This window comes from Etheostoma spectabile, unplaced genomic scaffold, assembly GCF_008692095.1.
Source record: "Etheostoma spectabile isolate EspeVRDwgs_2016 unplaced genomic scaffold, UIUC_Espe_1.0 scaffold00569301, whole genome shotgun sequence".
In the NCBI taxonomy this organism is placed as follows: Eukaryota; Metazoa; Chordata; class Actinopteri; order Perciformes; family Percidae; genus Etheostoma; species Etheostoma spectabile.
This window is the reverse complement of record NW_022605046.1, coordinates 5,207-23,996: the sequence shown is the minus strand read 5'-3', so window position 1 is coordinate 23,996 and position 18,790 is coordinate 5,207. Positions and strand designations below refer to the sequence as shown.

The 18,790-nt window shown below is 41.8% G+C and overlaps 2 protein-coding genes across 2 annotated transcripts; one reads left to right on the top strand and one right to left on the bottom strand.

Moving 5' to 3' along the window:
- Window positions 1–3,798: 3,798 nt before the first annotated feature.
- LOC116684764 (gap junction alpha-4 protein) lies at window positions 3,799–7,752 on the top strand. Its single transcript, XM_032510192.1, has 2 exons — window positions 3,799–4,072; window positions 6,290–7,752. Exon 2 carries the CDS (start codon window positions 6,299–6,301, stop codon window positions 7,439–7,441), a length of 1,143 nt encoding a protein of 380 aa, XP_032366083.1. The 5' UTR covers window positions 3,799–4,072; window positions 6,290–6,298; the 3' UTR covers window positions 7,442–7,752.
- An 8,644-nt stretch (window positions 7,753–16,396) lies between these two features.
- LOC116684765 (small integral membrane protein 12-like) lies at window positions 16,397–18,255 on the bottom strand. Its single transcript, XM_032510193.1, has 2 exons — window positions 18,115–18,255; window positions 16,397–17,057 (listed from the first exon to the last, which is right to left on the bottom strand). The coding sequence occupies exon 2, from the start codon at window positions 17,027–17,029 to the stop codon at window positions 16,757–16,759; it is 273 nt and encodes a 90-aa protein (XP_032366084.1). The 5' UTR covers window positions 17,030–17,057; window positions 18,115–18,255; the 3' UTR covers window positions 16,397–16,756.
- Window positions 18,256–18,790: the final 535 nt, after the last annotated feature.

Below are 18,790 nucleotides of genomic sequence, written 5' to 3'. Positions count from 1 at the left end.
TTTGTTTGGAAACTTGAGTTCTGGACAACTAGAAGGGCACTCAAAGAGCACAGACCTTTGCCAAGGCCATACTGTATCTTACACTGTGGAAAAACCATGTGTATCCGACCCGAGATTCAGAATGCTCCAAAATGTAAGGTGTTATCCTTGGCTTGTGCTACACCTTTCCCCCAAGATTCATGGAAATCATGCCTGTAGATTTTTCCGTTATCCAGCTCACAAGGAGACAGACAACCAAAACCGAAATCTTAATTTGGCTGAGATGTATAAAAGAATGTGACCTAATAATCACCAATTCATCCCAAAGGGACCATGAATGTTTGAACCACATTTCATGGCAATTTAATCATTTGTTTATTTTTGTTGAGATATATCACTCAAAACTACAAATATGGACCTCACGTATGTGAAGAGGAAAAGTCGGATGATCACCAAAGTCATTAGGATTTGTCCTCTGAGGAACCATGAATGTTTGAACAAATGTTGGTGCCAATCCATCAAGTACATTTGCGATATTTCAAACAAAAGGTGTTTGACCTGCTGGAGGCCCAAGAGGATAAATCAGTAGATCACAAAATTCCTCCTCTGGGAACAATGAATGTCTGAAGAAAAATCTCATGGCATGTCCAATATTTTGTCGCAATTCGTCCAATACCTGTTGAGATCTTTCAGCCGGACCAAAGCGGTGACTGGACCGACCGATAGTGCTATCCCTAAAACAATGGCTTAAAAATAACATGTTATTTGACACAGTGTTTTCTAAAAATGTATTTCGACTCTATAGAACCATCTCATGTCAGTAAATAAAGAGAGAGTGGGTCGAAGGAATACCAGCTTGTGTTTCTGCACGCAATGGCTGCAGTTAATAATTTAGCAAAACATGGTTAAGGTTGATTTAACAATCCCACCATTACTTATTCAAGAAAAGAAATGAACGGCTGTCGGTATTCATTTTGAGGAGGATGCGCATGCCTGTTTTTATTACATAGGTTTTAACATATTATGCAATCCTCAGTCTTCTAACTGGTGTTCCAACCCATCTCTGAAGGAGTGTTCCTTCTTATTCATATCTGTACTATTGAGTACAATGATGTACACTCAGGACTGAATTACTCATATAGTACATCTTAAAATGTGTCCGTGGTGAGGAATTGATTAAAGTTGAAGTTGGCAATTAGTTTCATTGATATCTGTACCGGCGGGAAAGGAAACACACCGAACACAGGAAGGCATAACACATCTCCTGAATGGAAACAGTGCCATTACTCTCTGTCGGCTGTCCTCACTTCCCTCCTCGTCATTCATCTACCAATGTAATGACCAAAGAAAGAGCAAGCCGCTGATCTGTCAGGATGATTCACGGTCAATTTTCCAGGCTTTTCTTTTTTTATATATATATATAATATAAATAAAGCCCCGCTCTGTGTAGCAGCCGGGTAGATGGACCCAGCCTCTTACTCTATAATAATCTACATATTGACAGATATGAGGGCGCAGTGCTGATTAATAAAGACTGTGGGGAGATAACGTCCCAGCGAAGACTTTAATTTGACTGAGTGGGGGTGTCAGAAGGTGATAACTGGAGTTGCCATGAGCGGTTGGATTTGCACAGACTACGTAATGACATGCGATTTGATGCTGAACACTATGATGACTAGCGAGGCTGTTTTTTTTGTATTTGTGTTATCATGCAGTAAATGTATTTGGATAAAAATACTCGTTCACGATCAATCATTGTTTCAATTTCTTGGCAGCACGAGAAAGCCATCGGTTTAATGCTCGGAGCATTGTGCGGCCACGCTTTGGCCCAAATTGATTTAAGATGGGAAATCTAGTCTTTCAGCAACCTTTTATTTACACTACAAACTATGTTGGCATCTTTCCGAAGGAGAAAGGCTTGTTTTGAAAAGACGCATTCTTTCTATCCAGTCTATTGCCAAGGTTTTGCATTATGTCGAAAAATACCTCCAATAAGTAAGCACAGATAATGTGAATTATAGCAACATGTTGGGCTTACTCAGGTTAACTATAGCCACAAACAAAGCCTGTGCACAGCCGGCCGGCCGTCTGGGCCTTGACAGAAAAAGTAGACAGGCTACAGTTTGATAAACACAAGGTGAGATCTTTGTGCATATTTTTGCATCAGAACACACAGCTGCTTCTGATTAATGTATATCTATAATCCCGCAAAGAAGGTTATTTTATCATTTGAATGGGCACAGCTAACACTGTTCTATAAAACCTATTAGCAGTGTCAGTCATACACCACATCCACTAAATCACTTTGAATCACTTCAATCACATCAGCACACTCGGGCTGTAACTTACATTTAACGTGTTCACTAAATCAATAACACCAGTTGTAGCCTATGTAAGTAAATTCAACTAGGTGAATATAGCACCTATTACTATAGCAGCCAATAATTAACCTTATTCCAGTGGAGGAAGACTTATGGTTTACCTAACATAGCTTAAGGTAAAGTAGCAGTAGCATGCTATAAAAACTCCATTATGTTACATATTGACTAAAATAAAAGCACAGACATATTGGTATACCTTACATGTCCAAACTAAAGAATATCATAATAGCCCTTGAGAGTGGTATATTATATCAGTATTAATGATCCATCATCAGTACTTCAATGTTGTACTTGGCCAAGATGGAGCAAATTTTATAGCTTTATATATACGTACAGACGCAGAATATTTATAAAATGATCTTTTTTTGTGTGTCCAAATCTTAATCTGAAAATAAATGTAAGTCAAATGAATGTATTGGCGTAAAAACGGAGTAGAAGCGTGGAGCAGGAAAAAAATGCTAATGCTCAAATAAGTAAGTACCTCAAGCGCAGTACTTGAATAGTCTTGAATCGATTTACATCAATTGGCAAGAACACAATTTGACCCTTAAAACACAATTCATCCACAGTAGCCTAGGCAACAGCTATAGTTTGCAGTAGCAATGTCATGTAGCTACACTCTAAGAAATAAATCTGTAAAATAAAATAAAAAGTACTGGCAGCGGACTTTCTTAAAAAACCGAATTTTTCTGTTAAATAACTGTCAATGGTAAAAAAAACCATAACGCTTTCTGTAATATCGTAAATTAACAGAAATATACGTGTAAACCACGTACAAGGGACAATTTCTGTTCAAATTTACAGTCATGCAACTGTTATTTACAGCTATGTCTTAGAGTGTAAGACAGTAGCAAAACTAATGATACAGAGGAGTAACAAGCTTTTCTTGAAATAATGCAGATAAGAAGTTCAACGAATCGATTCTACAACTAAAGAAAACAAGCAATGGGGCTTCATTTGATGTGTGCTTCTCGGAAATAAGGAGACTGGCGCCATTGCGTGGCATCATGGGAAATTACATGAGCCTGCATGGAAGTCAGAACGGGCAGTCAGTCATTTGATGATGTATCTCATCCCATAAAATAAGATAGAGGGACACAGAGACATGATTACAAGAAGGGTGGATGCAGAGAATAATACAGCTGATTAAACCCAATAGACTGAGGTTATTAGGAGGCTGGTCTTTTTTCTTGGTGAGAAAAAGGACATATTCTGTTCTTAGTCTAATTGTGGTGCTGTGATTACGAGTTTATTTGTTATAAAAGTCCCTTTAAAACCCGACATTTAAGACCATCTCAGTCTTTCCAGTAGGATATATTGTCCATTCTTGCCTCGACTTCCTAAGCTTCTTTACTTCTAACATTCAATTAAGCGAAGTGAGCGACACTCCCGTGTAATTAATGCAAATTGGACGCCTTCAAACAAAGTTAAACCCCGAAATCCCGAGCGCATTCGACCGGAGCTGTACTTTGGGTTCATCCATCCCATTTCCTGGACGAAGATCCTGAGGGAGGGCCGATGAAGCAGGCATGGGAAAGTTCTCCCCACTTTTTCCGATTACATCGATTCTTTTTAAGGAGGGCAAACACAAGCCCACTCGGTCTGCAGCCCGCTATACTGCGAGGAGCGGAGACAGACACACAAAGTACACTGAGAACACAGTACGTCAATAAGGAGACAACCCCCCCCCCCACACTTCACGAGAGAGAAAGGTAAGAGTCGTTTCCAATTACGCACATAACCAAACTGATTAGGATTATTAATGTTGCCCTGACGAAAAATAAAAAAAGACACTTGGGCTATATTGTGTAATGAGGGCATAATCACATGTCCCTGTGGTTCTCAGTAGTTGTCAACAAGTGTATTGTTCAGATATTGTTATTAATACCCCAAAGTATCAGAATAACATGTCTACGAGGGGTTATACAGTGACTGGAACACCTCATTTATGGACTTATGGTAGTACTTTTGTGTTATTCCTTTATCACCTTTTGTATTTCTAAAGTGAATAAGAGGATATAGTTCTATCTCTATTGTATTTCATTAGTTTTTCACCAGAAATGAGACTGAATCTGGGGTTTTAAATATTGAGTTTTATGATTATGTATTTATTTATTTATCTAGCCCATCTTGTTGTAGATGTTTAGTAAATAGGCCCTTTTTAATTATTTACATATTTACAGTTGACTCATCAAAAATACAATTACTAACACATTGGCATCACAAAACCACAAAACGTTTTTCAACTAATTGTGGTTGATTTTAAATTAGATAAAATATAAAAATACAAAAAACTTCAAAACAAAATTGAATAGCTAACTTTATTATTGTTAGACTATGTATGTATGTATGTATGTATGTGTGTGTGTGTGTGTGTGTGTGTGTGTGTGTGTGTGTATATATATATCTATATTTATATATACTAGAACTGTTGGGTCATTGTAAATTATAGAGTGTTTTCCAGACCTACTCTATCTGTAAAGTGTCTCGAGATAACTCTTGTTATGAATTGATACTATATATAAAAATTGAAAATTTAATATATATATATTCCATATGGTTTAAATTAAAATATAATCACTTAAAATATGTCAATAAAAAGGGTAAACATTACTTTAAAACTAGACTTTAGACCAATTATATCTTTACCATGATATATACTATACTATTGTACATTATGGAGTTTACACTCATACTTCATGCTATTTTTCTATTTTGCATGGTGAACTTTTACTAGTAACTTAGTTCTTTGATTCTGGTTATTGGAGATCAAAGACAGATTAAAGACACTCAATGTTCATATATTATATACAACACTATCAGTCCACTTGTGATTGTTCAGCAGGCCGGAGTCCCTTACACGCCTTTGTCTTGTCTCATCCTGCCAGGAGAGTTTGCATTTGCCCTATTAGGAACATTTTCTTATCTCAGTGGGAAAGAAATAACAAAAAAACAAAATCTAAACAAATGGACAAGTGTCACAGCAGTGCCTCAACTCTCCCAGCCACACAGGATGTTTATTCAGATGTGTGTGTGTGTGTGTGTGTGTGCGTGTGCGTGTGCGTGTGCGTGTGCGTGTGTGTCATTGAACTCACAGACTGTCAACCTCTGTCACCCCCACCCCAATACAGTTATGAAATCAGTCGCTGTATGAATTGACTCCGCTTTAATTGGTTCGTAAATTAATAATAATAATAATACATTTAATTTGTAATGCACTTTATATTTGCAAAAATCTCAAAGTGCTACATGGTAAAAAAGTAAGTGATAAAGTAAAACACAAACAAAACACAACAAATTCAATTAGAGAAGTAAATGTATGTAATAATGCTGTATAATGTGAACGTTTAAGTGGCCTCTCCTGGACTCATTCACTCCAGTTTTATAGCAAACAAGGAACACGTACACCATTTCCTTTCATATTAAATGTTAAACTTTAGTACCATGTGTTTTTGTTTTAGTTCATTTAAGGGTATGGGGGCCTTGTTGTTTCCACATATTGATGATGATGAGGAGTTGGAGCCCACCCTAACGACGGTGTGAGCTCATGGAAGAATTAATAGGGATGGGCTGCGGCCAGATACGTCCCATTCCCCAGTAAAGAAAGACACCATTATACTAAAAAGTTTGGAGAAACACCTCATTTTTTTCCTTTTTATGAGTCATTGAACACGTGTATTAGCTGTGCGTTATGGAAATTAATGAAATATACCAGTTAGGTGTAAAGTTGCATGCTCAAGCCAATCTGTACATCAATTGAGTAGTAAATGAAAAGGTGAATAAACTATATGACCTGCATAACAACTACAACTAGACGTGATGGCAGGTAATACGCAGTCCAGGCAGCAGATCCCAAATCATTTCTCAAACATTCTCTCATTCTCTCCCATCTATTCATCCATCCGTCATCTCCCAACTGTCCTTCTCAGGAGCAGAGGATGTCCAGAGCTGACTGGTCCTTTCTTGAGCACCTGCTGGAGGAGGGCCAGGAGTATTCGACAGGTGTTGGCCGCGTCTGGCTTACCGTGCTCTTCCTGTTTCGCATGCTGATACTGGGAGCCGCCGCCGAATCTGCCTGGGATGACGAGCAAGCGGACTTTGTCTGCAACACGCGACAACCCGGCTGCACTGCCGTGTGCTACGACAAAGCCTTCCCCATCTCCCACTTTCGCTACTTTGTCCTCCAAGTCATCTTCGTCTCTACGCCGACGATCTTCTACTTTGGATATGTGGCTTTAAAGGCTGGAAAGGACAAGAAAAAAGAGGAGGATGAGAAGGAGGCGGAACAAGGTGTTAGTGGAGGTAAGAGGGAAGGAATAAGGGACAATAACAATGTGACTAAAGACAATGCAGAAGAGAAGGAGAAACAAGAGGGCGGTGGTAAAGGTAGAAAAGCTGACAAGGCTCCTCTTGAGGCTCCTAAACTGAAGGGCAGGTTGCTGTGTGCGTATGCAGTCAGCATCCTGTTAAAAGTCCTGCTAGAAGTCGGCTTCATCCTAGGGCTGTGGTTCCTATACGATGGCTTCATCATCGCAGCAAAGTTTGAGTGCACGGTTTTCCCTTGTCCCCATACCGTGGACTGCTTTGTCTCTCGACCTACGGAGAAGACAATCTTCACCATCTACACTCAGGCGATCGCTGCCATCTCCCTGCTCCTCAACCTCGTCGAGCTGCTCCACCTCCTTCAGCTTGCCATCTCCCATCGGCTGGAGAAACGCTACCGTGCCCAGCAACGCGACTACCTACCTCGGTCAGAGCAGGTACCGGCCCAACAGGAGGATCCAGAACTCCAACCGGATGCGTCGCAGTCTTACAAAGCAGGGAGCCACGTTAACCTCCCTGTGCAGGGTGAAGCCGCATGCTACCCCAACCCCTGTGAGAGCTACGGGGATCTGGCAATAGAAGTGAACTGGGGACCCGTGGAGGCCGGGAGTGACCTGCTTCCCAGTTATGTGAACTGCATGGGGGCTATGAAGACAACACATTCCCCTAGAGTCCATTATAAGAAACACCCACAGCACACTGGGAAGAACACAAACGTTACCCATAAGGGACACTCAAAGCAGAAGCATTATGTATGATGCAGTCAGATGTGGTGATGTGCTTGAGACCATGAGAGCTTTGTTTGGTTTTGGAGTCTTTCAGTTTTTTCAGCCTATCCTGCACATGAGACTTGACTGTCGGGAGTGCACAGTGAGAGCTCAAACAACTACTGCACTGTGAATTTGATGCCTACGAGGCCGGGAGACAGAGATTCACCAGATAAACAGACTTTTTTTTAAAACACTCCCCAAGGCAAAGAAAATGAGACTCCACAATAAGAGACGATGGCAGTCATAAGATGCGTTGATGTCACATTGTATGGCTTTTAGGGCTGAATGTGACAGTGAGATAAATAAACAACCTGTGCAACAGGAGGTCTGCCAAGGGGCTAGGGACATTGTGCAAGAAGTGTGTATGGGAGAGTATGCAGTAGAACCAGATTTAAGAACCCCCCCTTATTCTCCTCATCTCTCTCCCATGGCTCTGTCCACACTGTGGAATGTACTTGTCTCTGGATCCTGCTCTGCTCCCAAGAGGATAATGGCTGTGTGGATGCAGGCATGCATGCATGCGTGCACACACACAATGTACTTTTCCCCTTTCACCCAGTGAGTTTTGGTGATTCGAGTGACTCGGGGATGCAAACTGGGGAAGACATGGGTTAAGAGAAGCCAAACCCGAGGAATTCTGGGATTGTAAATGACTTGCAATTGCCAGTAACCATAGTAAATTTAAGAGGCTGGTCTCACAGAATTCCATGAAATGATCACAAACTGTTAACACCACATTACATGGTGGTTTCTTGGAATGTGTGAAGATTCTGTGTGGGCGCTACGGAGAACAATGTAAAGTCAATGAGAAGCGACTACGGTAGCACGTAGTATGAAAGCCTGAAAATCCACGTGGGGAGGTTGGTTGGGGTGGTGGATGGGTTAAATAACACAGGACTTACACCCAGGAGACCAAGGGTTGTGTCCGACATGTCCCGATTCCTAAACCCAACCGCCACTTCCTTTTACTAAACCCAACCGTCCCGCTGTTGTCCCGCGTCCCGTTATTATTTTCCTAAACCCAACCGTCCCGTTGTTGTCCTGCGTGTCATGGAAACGTAAGCCCACCCACAACCTTTTCCTTAACTTAGAGGACCATGTTCATTTCACGGAGTTCTGTGAGATCAGGTTGTAATTTAGCTGTGAAGAAAGAGGGAGAGAGAGGACCAGTGCATACTAGAGTATGACAGCTGAATAATGGAGGAGAGACAAGCATCCAATTTGAAAATCAAAAGCTTGAGAGAGATCTTTGATTGCATTTTGAATGGACTGAAAGCGGTACAGCAATGTGCAAACTAAATGAAAGGAAATGACTTATTATGTGAAAACTGTATTTAATGTTTAAGGTATTATGAAGAAATACAGGTGTTAATATTTATATTTTGTGTAAAATAAAGCTTAATGTACCATACATCTATGATGTCATTGACAAATAATGGTGTTATTATCAATATATCTTGGCACATACCACTTTTGTCCTGTCATATTAAATATACTACAGATCCTATTCAGATACTACATTCCATACAAGTTGACCTCTTGTGTACAAGGTGGTTTTAAATCCCTTTTCCTTTCTTATCTTATATAGAATTTGGTTTCTGTGTGAGCACAATGGCTCTGAGGTGTATAGTGCTTCTGTGTTCAACCCCTATCCAAATACTGTCACAATACGGAGGCTCTGAATCACTCAAGATGAAGCTCTTTGGGAATAATAAGAACGGAGGTGTGGAGAAATGGATGAGTATTACAGGGTATTATGAGCATAACCTTCTGAGGGGAGAAAAAAAAAAAGGAGGGAACTAACTTTGATTTAATGGCTGTTTTCAAATCTGTAGCTCTGGCTGTAAAGGGGTAAAATGCATCAATTACATGGCAGTTAAAAGTTCATACAAGGTGGAACAGCACTTTATGCTGGCTCTGTGTAATATCCCCTGGGGAGTCCTGAATGTTAACGCTGTTTTCCTGGAGTGTGACTGATAAAATCCAGCACTGTCAAGAAAGGTGCTCGCCCAGGCTCCGAATGAATGCAGCCATAAGTCTTTTCAGGGCTGCAGCCACAGCGCTCTGCAATCCAGCGCTCATTTCCAGCAATTTACCAAACTGTCTCCATGACGATATGCAGTTATCTATAGCAGGAAAGGGAGTTTATGGGATATCCAAGTGAGACAGGTTCTCATAAAACAAACCGCTTGAATGGTGCGAGGCCAGACAAGAACTGCAACAAGCGGCTGAAGGACAGAAATTAAAAATGCATATATATTTAATTTTCTGCAGTTTTATCAAAATGTTGTATGCTCTAATAAGAAGAAGAAGACTGTTTCTCTGTCCTCAGAGTGGAATGTGTTGTTATTGTGGGCAGCCTCTCCCTGTGTCAAGGACATATTGGCAGATACTGTTGAGAGAACAATCCAAACAGATCCTGCTGAAGCTGCCCAGTTCGATGCCTGTCCACAAGAACTTGGCTGGCATTCCCCATTTAGTCTTGTTATCTCAGTGCAGGTGGGTGGGTGCATGCGTGTGCACTTGTGTCCACAAGAATGTTCGTGTGTGTGTGTGTGTGTGTGTGTGTGTGTGTGTGTGTGTGTGTGTGTGTGTGTGTGTGTGTGTGTGTGTGTGTGTGTATTTTCACAAAAAGCCAGGGGGGTCACAGAACAGATTGCACGAGGCATCCCACATCAGCCCTTTGCTGCCAACCAAAGCTAGCAGCGGAACAGCAAGATCCATTCATCTTCCTTACAGCCCATAAAGCCGGAGGAGCCCAACGCCCTGCTCTATGCTTTCCAGAGAGTAAACTTACACCTACTGTTCACTGAAGTACATATAAACCTCCGAGATGAAAACAACATCCCATGTTATTTGCTGCTCAACAGCCATTTTTTCTCTACAGCCGATATCTAACCGGCGGAGAAATAGCATTTCTCCAATCAAGCCCACTAACAGGGGTAGCAGTGCAGGGGAATGGCTACATATTCCTCTGTCTGGACAACTGTTTCTTAGTCCCATCCATCAGTCTGATAACCTAATATTCACGTCTAGACTATTTCCCAAACTTAAGGTAATCCAATCAGGCACAAACTGCTTTTCAGAAGATATTCCATTAATAAAAATTAAAAAAAAACTTGACAATGGAGATGTTTGTTTGTGTAAAGCTGTGCAAATAAACGTGGGAGTCACTAGCAGGGAAGACCCCAATCTGTGTGACAGGTCATCCTTAACTGTTATACATACAACCTCTGGGATCAGCTGCGATTCTGACTGCGTTTCCTGACATTGTTGAAGTCACTGCTGATGCATTTCCTCGCTCTGTTGGTGAAGCCACATGCCGCTGATCACACACAATGACAGTTTGGTGAATGAGTATACACACGGACGGACACACACACACACTACAGCAAACACGCTTTTAGAGTGTGAAGGCGGTTCAAAGTGCTGTGAAGTAGCCTCCAGGCCCCAGCAGGTCTTATAAAAGGCCAACTGTCATGTCCAGAGGCAACTGTCCTTTAGGAAAGGGCCTTACAGCTGTGCATGGCACAGGGCTCCGGAGGGTCTTTAAAGACCCACCTATGTGCCAGGCCTGTCCAAAATGGGTCGCTCTGTTGTCATACTTCCTGCCAGCTGTACTGCCAAAAGCCCTGCGTATCTCTAGGGTGCATCCAGAAAAGGCAGAGAAAGCACTCACACACATACACAAAAAGTTAGGACAAACATGACCTCCTCACATCCCAAAACTCAGTTTTACACACACACACACACACACACACACACACACACACACACACACACACACAGCAAGGCTTAAAATAGCAAGCTACAGGGTGAATGAGGTTGCGAAGTTATGCAAGATCTCTTTATTTGGCTGTAATTGGAAATAATGTGCCTGGCACAGCAAAGACCACTTTTTGGGGTTTAGTGTATATGTTGAGTGTGTACGTGTGAAAGGCACATGGCGTTGAGTGCGCCAACTCCCTTTGTTTCACTCGGCATACATACACACAATACCAACACACAGCTTTCTCTGTATCCATAACAATGTCACGTCCAAGCACCCCAGTCCTTAATTTGGGTATTTGTGCTACTCAACAAAACAAAACAAAAAGTGAGGAGTTCCTAAATTTAAACTCTGGATAGGAAGTGGGTCTGTATCTGTTTCCTGTTCCAGGATTGTTTATCCCCAGGGATTGGTCGTTTGGGATTGTTCACCCTGACAATTGTGCTGTGGTGGGCATTGTTGCATTGTTTTGTTCCAGCTCCCCTGTGTTTTGTTGACCTCATGTCACGGCCGGCCCATCAAAGGCCAGTGAAGGATGAGGGAAGTGGGCAAAGTGCCGTCCGTGGGGCTAGAGTCAATTAAGAGGGCTGGTACCCCTTATAGCTGGCAGAGAGAGAGAGAGAGAGAGAGAGAGAGAGAGAGAGAGAGAGAGAGAGAGAGAGAGAGAGAGAGAGAGAGAGAGAGAGAGAGAGAGAGAGAGAGAATGTTTATTTGGTTGCCTAACATGAGCTGTTGTTTGTCGAGCTGAATTCCAGGCATAATTTTACGACTATTTTGAGGAGAGTGGGTCTTCTGGCTAACAGTCCGCGTGTTTTCGATTGCACTAATCTATATTTACACTAACAATAAGTCAGATGCCTAAATATGACGTGAAACAGGTCTGTCACAGGGTCCAACCCACAGAGAATTACCATCCGACTCTACAGTCCCCCCTTAGCTCAATTAAGCTTTTTAGCATCTTTCCACTCATCGTTTTGGTTGTACGTCTCACACCCATACTGTTATGGTTCACTCTCATTGCTCTCATTAATTCCAGCTGTTTTCAATGAAAATGCTCTTCTAAAAAAGACAGTATGCTACCTGCCTAGAAACAAACAACAGACAAAGTTAGTAACTATCTGGTAAACGTCGTAAAGTATAAGTAGCAAGTTAAGTCGGCGGCGGAGACCAAAATAGCTCAAAACCCTGTCCTCACAACTCAAAAGGATCGCTAATGTTGCTCAGTGTCTGCTGGCAACACGTTCACCACAAAAAACTTCAAAAACTTGTGTTTCCAGCATGTTCTGCTGCCATCCGAGAGGCTGAACAACCAAAAGAACAAGTGATGCAGCTTCCACGGTTAATACATAGAAACTGCAACCATCCTGATTATATTTTAGAGATAATAAGAAGGACTTAATATTCAACTTGTGTAGTTTTATTGGGGATAATCAGCCCTTTTAATTTGAAAGAATTTAATCAATTTACTGGACAGAAACATTTCTGAAACAGCGGATGTTGAAGCTTCTTGTCTATTTATAAGTTTAATACACAGCAATACCTGTATCCCTGGATTGTGTGTGTGTGTGTGTGTGTGGTTGTTTAATAGAGGACATGGTGCCCTTCCAGCAGGCAGACAGCTCTATTGTTCCTGCAGTAAAGGGAAAACCGTCTCCGGCCTGTACACTCAGGATGTTGGACTGGACCTCCTTAAAAAAAAAAGAAGAAAAAAAAGCTAGCATCACCCGCACATACGTATTCTCCCCATCACCCAACAAGAACAATAGAGCACCTCCAACATCCCTCCTCCCCTCCTTTCCCAGGAGCCCCGGTGCTCGGTTCCCACAGTACTGTCCAGTTCTGGGCCATTGTTATCAGCCGACCTGTCCTCTGATTGTTCCCAGGAGGACACACACACCTTTTACACACCTAAACACACCACACATACTCCTTGTTAACTTTCAGTATAATTTAGTTGCGCCTCCACTTCTCCATCCTCATTAGTTTCAGATGGAAAGTTCCACCAGCTTGAAGTAATTGCCTCTCTGAACACGCACAAGCGGGCTCACCGGAGTGGAGCGGCTCGTTCTGATAGCGAACTTTAGAGGGGAGTACAAGCTGATGACCGCCGATAGCACAGCATTCACCAATCATGTAAATCTGGGCCTCATAATCTTTCCCCAGTTCACTAGCTGGCAGGGTAACGCAGCAGAACGTATAGCCTACTGGCACTCTGGAAAAGGTTTTCATCCATTAAGAGAGCTCCCGGGGCACGGGAGAGTTGGACCTTTCTGTTTTATTATTTAATGGCCGGAGTAAAAGTGTCAACAAAATAATTATTAGAGTTCTTTCTAAGTGCATGTGAGATATCACGTGTCCGATTTAAAAAGCTTCATAAAGTTTTCTGACTTTGTAGCGTTTTACGACACCAGTAACTTCTCCGTCTTCAGGCGATGGTGGATTCTTATTAAAGTCTTTTGTTCCCTGGCCACATCACTTCTCTCGTTTTAATAGTGCGGATGATAAAGATCTTCTCGATTGAATTCGTATGAACATTTCCCTCTTTCTGCCTACACGGGGAGACCAAAAAAGTCACCGTCGGGTACAGGCAATATCACCGCTCTAAGTGCTCATGTTGAGCGGCAGTCTCCATGATTATTCTTTCACAACTACATGTATATTATTCTAAATAAGCATACCGTATTCTTAATTATGTCTTACATTTATCACACAGGGAAAGTCACCAGGCTTATGGAGGCAAATCCCTGTTTTTGTTGGAATACTATAAAAAAATGTGACTGTACTGATGGAGTGGGAGATAAAGTGGTGGAAGCTGCCCTTAAAAGGAGACGTCAATTTTAGCTTCATGTTGTTCTGCTAATGGCCTGTATCAAAAGGAATGTTTCACGTCTATGTTGTTGGACATGTAGCTCTTTAGTCATAAAATTCAAAACTATGATAGATAGCACCAAGACCAACATGGACTCTGTATTTAAATAGATAAATAAGATACTCTGAAAATCCAAAGTTCTCGCAAGAGCCCAATTTGAATTTGCTCATTAAAGTTCCTCTGGCCTCGTGTAATGCTGCTCATTATCTATTCCCTTGTAGCCGAGCTGCACCAATCACAGCGGTGTATCTGATGTAGGCGGGGCCAGAGGCGAGGTAAACAGATGACAGTTTAATCTACCAGTTAGCTCTGCTGGTAGCTAAGTGTATGGGGCTCTGGATACGTCACCCCGTGTGTTGTGTGATTGGTCGCAGCGTCGTCCAATTGAGCGCAGTGAGATTTTCAAACGCTTGGTGCCGCCCCTCAATATGGGCGACTTTTATTACTCAATGCCAGATCATTAATCTTTTGGATTTGGGTCTGGATTTCCGGTCTATAGATAAGCAACCCAGTCAGGAAATGGTCACGTAATTTTGATTTATGTACATGTCACGATTTTCACGTTTATTACGTGTACATGTCACGATTTTTGGACGTGACCATTTCGCAAACTGCCACGACACTGGGCAGCTCTGGGGGACGCAACAACGAGGAAATGAAACGCCACACGCAGGACGATGCCAACAACTCGCGCCAGAACACGTTTAGCAGTCTCTGGGGGACGCAACAAGGAGATGGACCGCCACACGCGGAATGCGATCTCTGGGCGCAGGGACACAATCCACGGTCTCTGTGCCACGCAACAACGGGGAAATGACACGACAAACTCCGGCCATAACAACGCAATGGTTTTGGTCAGGAAGAGAAGAACGCGGAAAGGAAACTGCAACAGGCGGGACGACCCCGACCAGCGCGGATTTTCAGCTTCTCAACACTATTCGCTACCGTAATTGTTCTGTGATCACGAAAGCGGCTTCTCATTTATATACATTACTTACAAATTCGTAATCAACACACAAAAATAACATCGATCTGTACACGAATCAAGAAATTAAATAACGGGCTGAAAGAAGATGAGTTATTCACACGCTGCGCAAATACAGATTAACCTGGGATAAGGCCTGTTCTTCAAACGTGGCTTAACTAATCCAGACCATAATGATCCTGTTAATTCTCATCCGACAAACTTGGTCGGTTGAAGCTGTTAAAGGATTGTTTTGATTAATCTTGTGCTCTTATTTTGAAATAACGATAACATAAGTAGTTACCATCTGTCCTGTCAAATAAAGGCCTAAAATGCCTAAAATCAATAAGAGACCATTTCTATTTGAAATGGACTTCATATACATAGTATGCATATAGTTAATCTTAACACTTGATCATTAACTAGCTATCTGTGTATAAGCCTTTACTTGTGGAAGTTTGGCTTTAGTTAAAGCTAACAGCGGCAGAAACCTTTTAAGGCAGTGTGGAAGAATTGGAAAATTCCAGACTTTTCAAACGGATTGTTTTTTCTAATCCTTCTTATATCATACCAGGAGTAGGACACAGTACTTTCCACACGTCCGATTTCAAAAGTGAAATTGAGTTGACGGTTTCCCCCATTGATTATTGCTTTGTCTATCGCATTCCCTGAAAACAATAACGTCCTTGTTGAAGCTGAATGAGCAGAGTCATTACTTCCTTCCTGTGACTTTGATGTTACTTTACATCCTCGGCTCGGCACCAGTGCTGTTTCATAATCGAGCGGGATCAGATATATGTTCGGAACTGAGTGTAAAACAATGAGGGTGAAACAACAAGTGACAAAAACCGAAACTTCTGCTTTGTTAGAAGAAATCAGTAGCAGGACGTGGTGATGTCAAAAAGTAAACGTCTAGCCTACACACAGTAGAATGCAATTTTAGCATACAAACGCACATTTCCTTTATTAATCATATTTGTCAAAGACTGTCCAGACTTTCTAAAATGAAAGTTTTATGTAGCTGTTCCAGACAACAGGACTAAGCAGCTTAAACTTCCTGAGAGACCTCCCACACTGTTGGCTTATTTTGTCACATACCATCAAACGTTACACAAGATTAAAAAAAAAAGGACTACAACAAGCACCTGTCTCTCCTTCTCTGCTTTTATACACTTTTTAACACTTTTTGACTGGCTTGGAACATGGAAATGATTTACATTTTGGCCATCTCTTGCACCATTTGTCTGGGATTTAAAAGCAGGGACACAGTAACATTTGTGCCATTAGACCAGAAATAGATATAAATAAAACAGAAAATGACCAATTCCCATTAAAACACTGTCCATATTTAAGGGGTTTTAATTATAGTGTCTTAGTTTAGTTAATGATCAATGCAAGAACAGGCAATGTACAACATCAAGGTGTAGGTCAAAGAATCACATACTGCACATATATAAGCTATATCTGACTTGGTGAAAGACCAAATGCATGTTTTTTGTTTATTACCCTCTAGCTTCTAGTAGCAGATATTTACACAGGCAAGCTGATGCATTAGCGAGGATGTATGGCTGAGGTAAATGGGAAGAATGGATGCTTTTTCCTTCTGGTTCACCCCCTTTTGTCTCCAATGAATAATCCTCCTGCTGAGAAAGAGTACAAGCAAGTCTCTCACACACACACACACACACACCCCCACACGGGTTAGCTCTTTTCCGGTCTGTTCCTGTTCAGAGCTGCTCTAGGTGTGAACTCCAGTTTCTCTTTCAGGCTAAGCACCTGGGTGCTGTCCAGGCCCTCTTGTTCCTGCAGCTTCCTGTCCTCCCTCAGTTCCAGGATGCTCTTCTCCTCTCGAGGTTTAGGGGCCCCCCTGATAAACCACTCCAGGTGGTAGCCCACTGCCCCCACCACAAAGGCCACAGGGAAGGTGACATAAGGGGCATAGGTTCGTACCGCTGTCCAAACCAGAGGCCACATGACTGCACTCCACTTCCGCTCCCGGGTGCTACATAGGGGGGGAATAATTAAGCTGTAAGTGGGTTTTATCTTACATTAATGGTTGAGTACAGTGTTCTAGTAAGAAAGAAAAGCAAGAGCTATCACATTAAAGTGAATTTATATACTCATGCTAACATAACTGCATTCAAGAAGACTGCAACATGAAAGTGCATATATCACTTAAACACCTTTCTGTTCCATCAGATTTCAACATACTATTTTTTTACATTTTAAATCCATTTAAACTAGTGAAATAAAAATAGTCTTCATTGGACCTGAAAAGAAATCAGCAGGGGTTACTTTTAATTGTGTTGATAACAGAGATGTAGGTACACATAACTGTTGTTTCTATAGGTATTCATGCCACACGGAGGAAGACAGGCAGACACCGACATAAAGGCCTATCTGCCCTTCTCGTGCCCTCCTCACCTATTTCCTTAGTTAGCTACAAACAACAACATAGCCTAGAGCTAGCTAGCTAGCTTACAAAACTAATGGCGGAACCAACGAGACCAAAGCAAGACGTTCCAAAAGGTAGCTAAAGTCCAAATAGAAGTAACGATAGTTTAAAAAAATGTTAACAGCTTAAACAAGTAGTATAACCGAATGAACCAATCCATTTTATTTCTATGCGCATGACATAACGTTAGTCTTCATGTAACTTGCAACCTTCACGCTAAATTCCTTTGGAGGGGAGTTTAGATATGGGTTAACACTTGCAAGTTAAAATTTTGGTATTATTTGCTTTTGTTCGCGGGTTGCTGGTTTGCCGAAATGAAAAACGATTCTTCTCGATTCGGAAAGGGCATTCCTTTATGTCCGATGTTGGATGGTTTACTTTGTACATAAAAATCGAAATTAAATGTTCAAATTTGAAATGGAGTTTGGCATGGCGTTTGGCTGTCTGACAGTAACTTGAAAAGTAGCTAAACTGTGACACTCTAAAGCTAAAACTGCACCCGCTACCGTTAGGTTTACTGGAACGACATCTGTGTGGCGTTATCTCTCTATTATTTTTGATGATGATCTGATGACATTGGTTTAATTCATAAAGCTTGACTCACCTTTACCGTCAGCACGCTGGTGCAGCAGTGGATACAGCTACGCAATTTCCGTGCGATTCTTCTTCGTGACCTATAATTCCGGCAGTGTAAACGTTGCTAAGCCTTTTACTGACCTGCACAGGTCAACGTTTGAACTACATTTTTACAGACTGTCCTGTGTCATGCAGGAACCATAGACTGTAAAAATAGTAGTGTAAAAACAGTCAACAACTGCCTCGGAGATCAGTTGATCAGTTTCTATTGCCAGTCTAGAACACTTGTCTATTGCCGAGTTTGTCGGTTCAATCTAATAAAATCTGGGTGGTTAAAGTGAAAGAGTAGCACTTGTCCCTCCCTCATCACCAGCACTGATGTGCCCTTGAGCAAGGCCCTTAACCCCAACCGCTCCAGTGGAGCTGCTCAGTGGCCAGCAGATCACACTGGGGTTGTACTGGGGCAGCTTCCAGGTATGAATGTGACAGGTTGTTGTTGCAAATAGGAATTTGTTTTTATTTGATTGACCTGGATAAATAAAGGTGAAAAAAATAAATCTGGGATTATTAAATCTATAAATCTGGGAAACCATGCCTTGCTGTCACAGGACTCCCATCGAACAAGCCAGAAATATGTTTTCCTACAATAAAGACTAATTTAGCCCACAGTGCCCCAACCTCAACTCAGTTTAACTCAATCACTA

What these genes read in the sequence shown, in the direction of transcription:
- LOC116684764 (XM_032510192.1), top strand. Translation starts at nt 6,299, where the DNA reads ATGTCCAGAGCTGACTGGTCCTTTCTTGAGCACCTGCTGGAGGAGGGC.
- LOC116684765 (XM_032510193.1), bottom strand. Translation starts at nt 17,029, where the DNA reads ATGTGGCCTCTGGTTTGGACAGCGGTACGAACCTATGCCCCTTATGTC.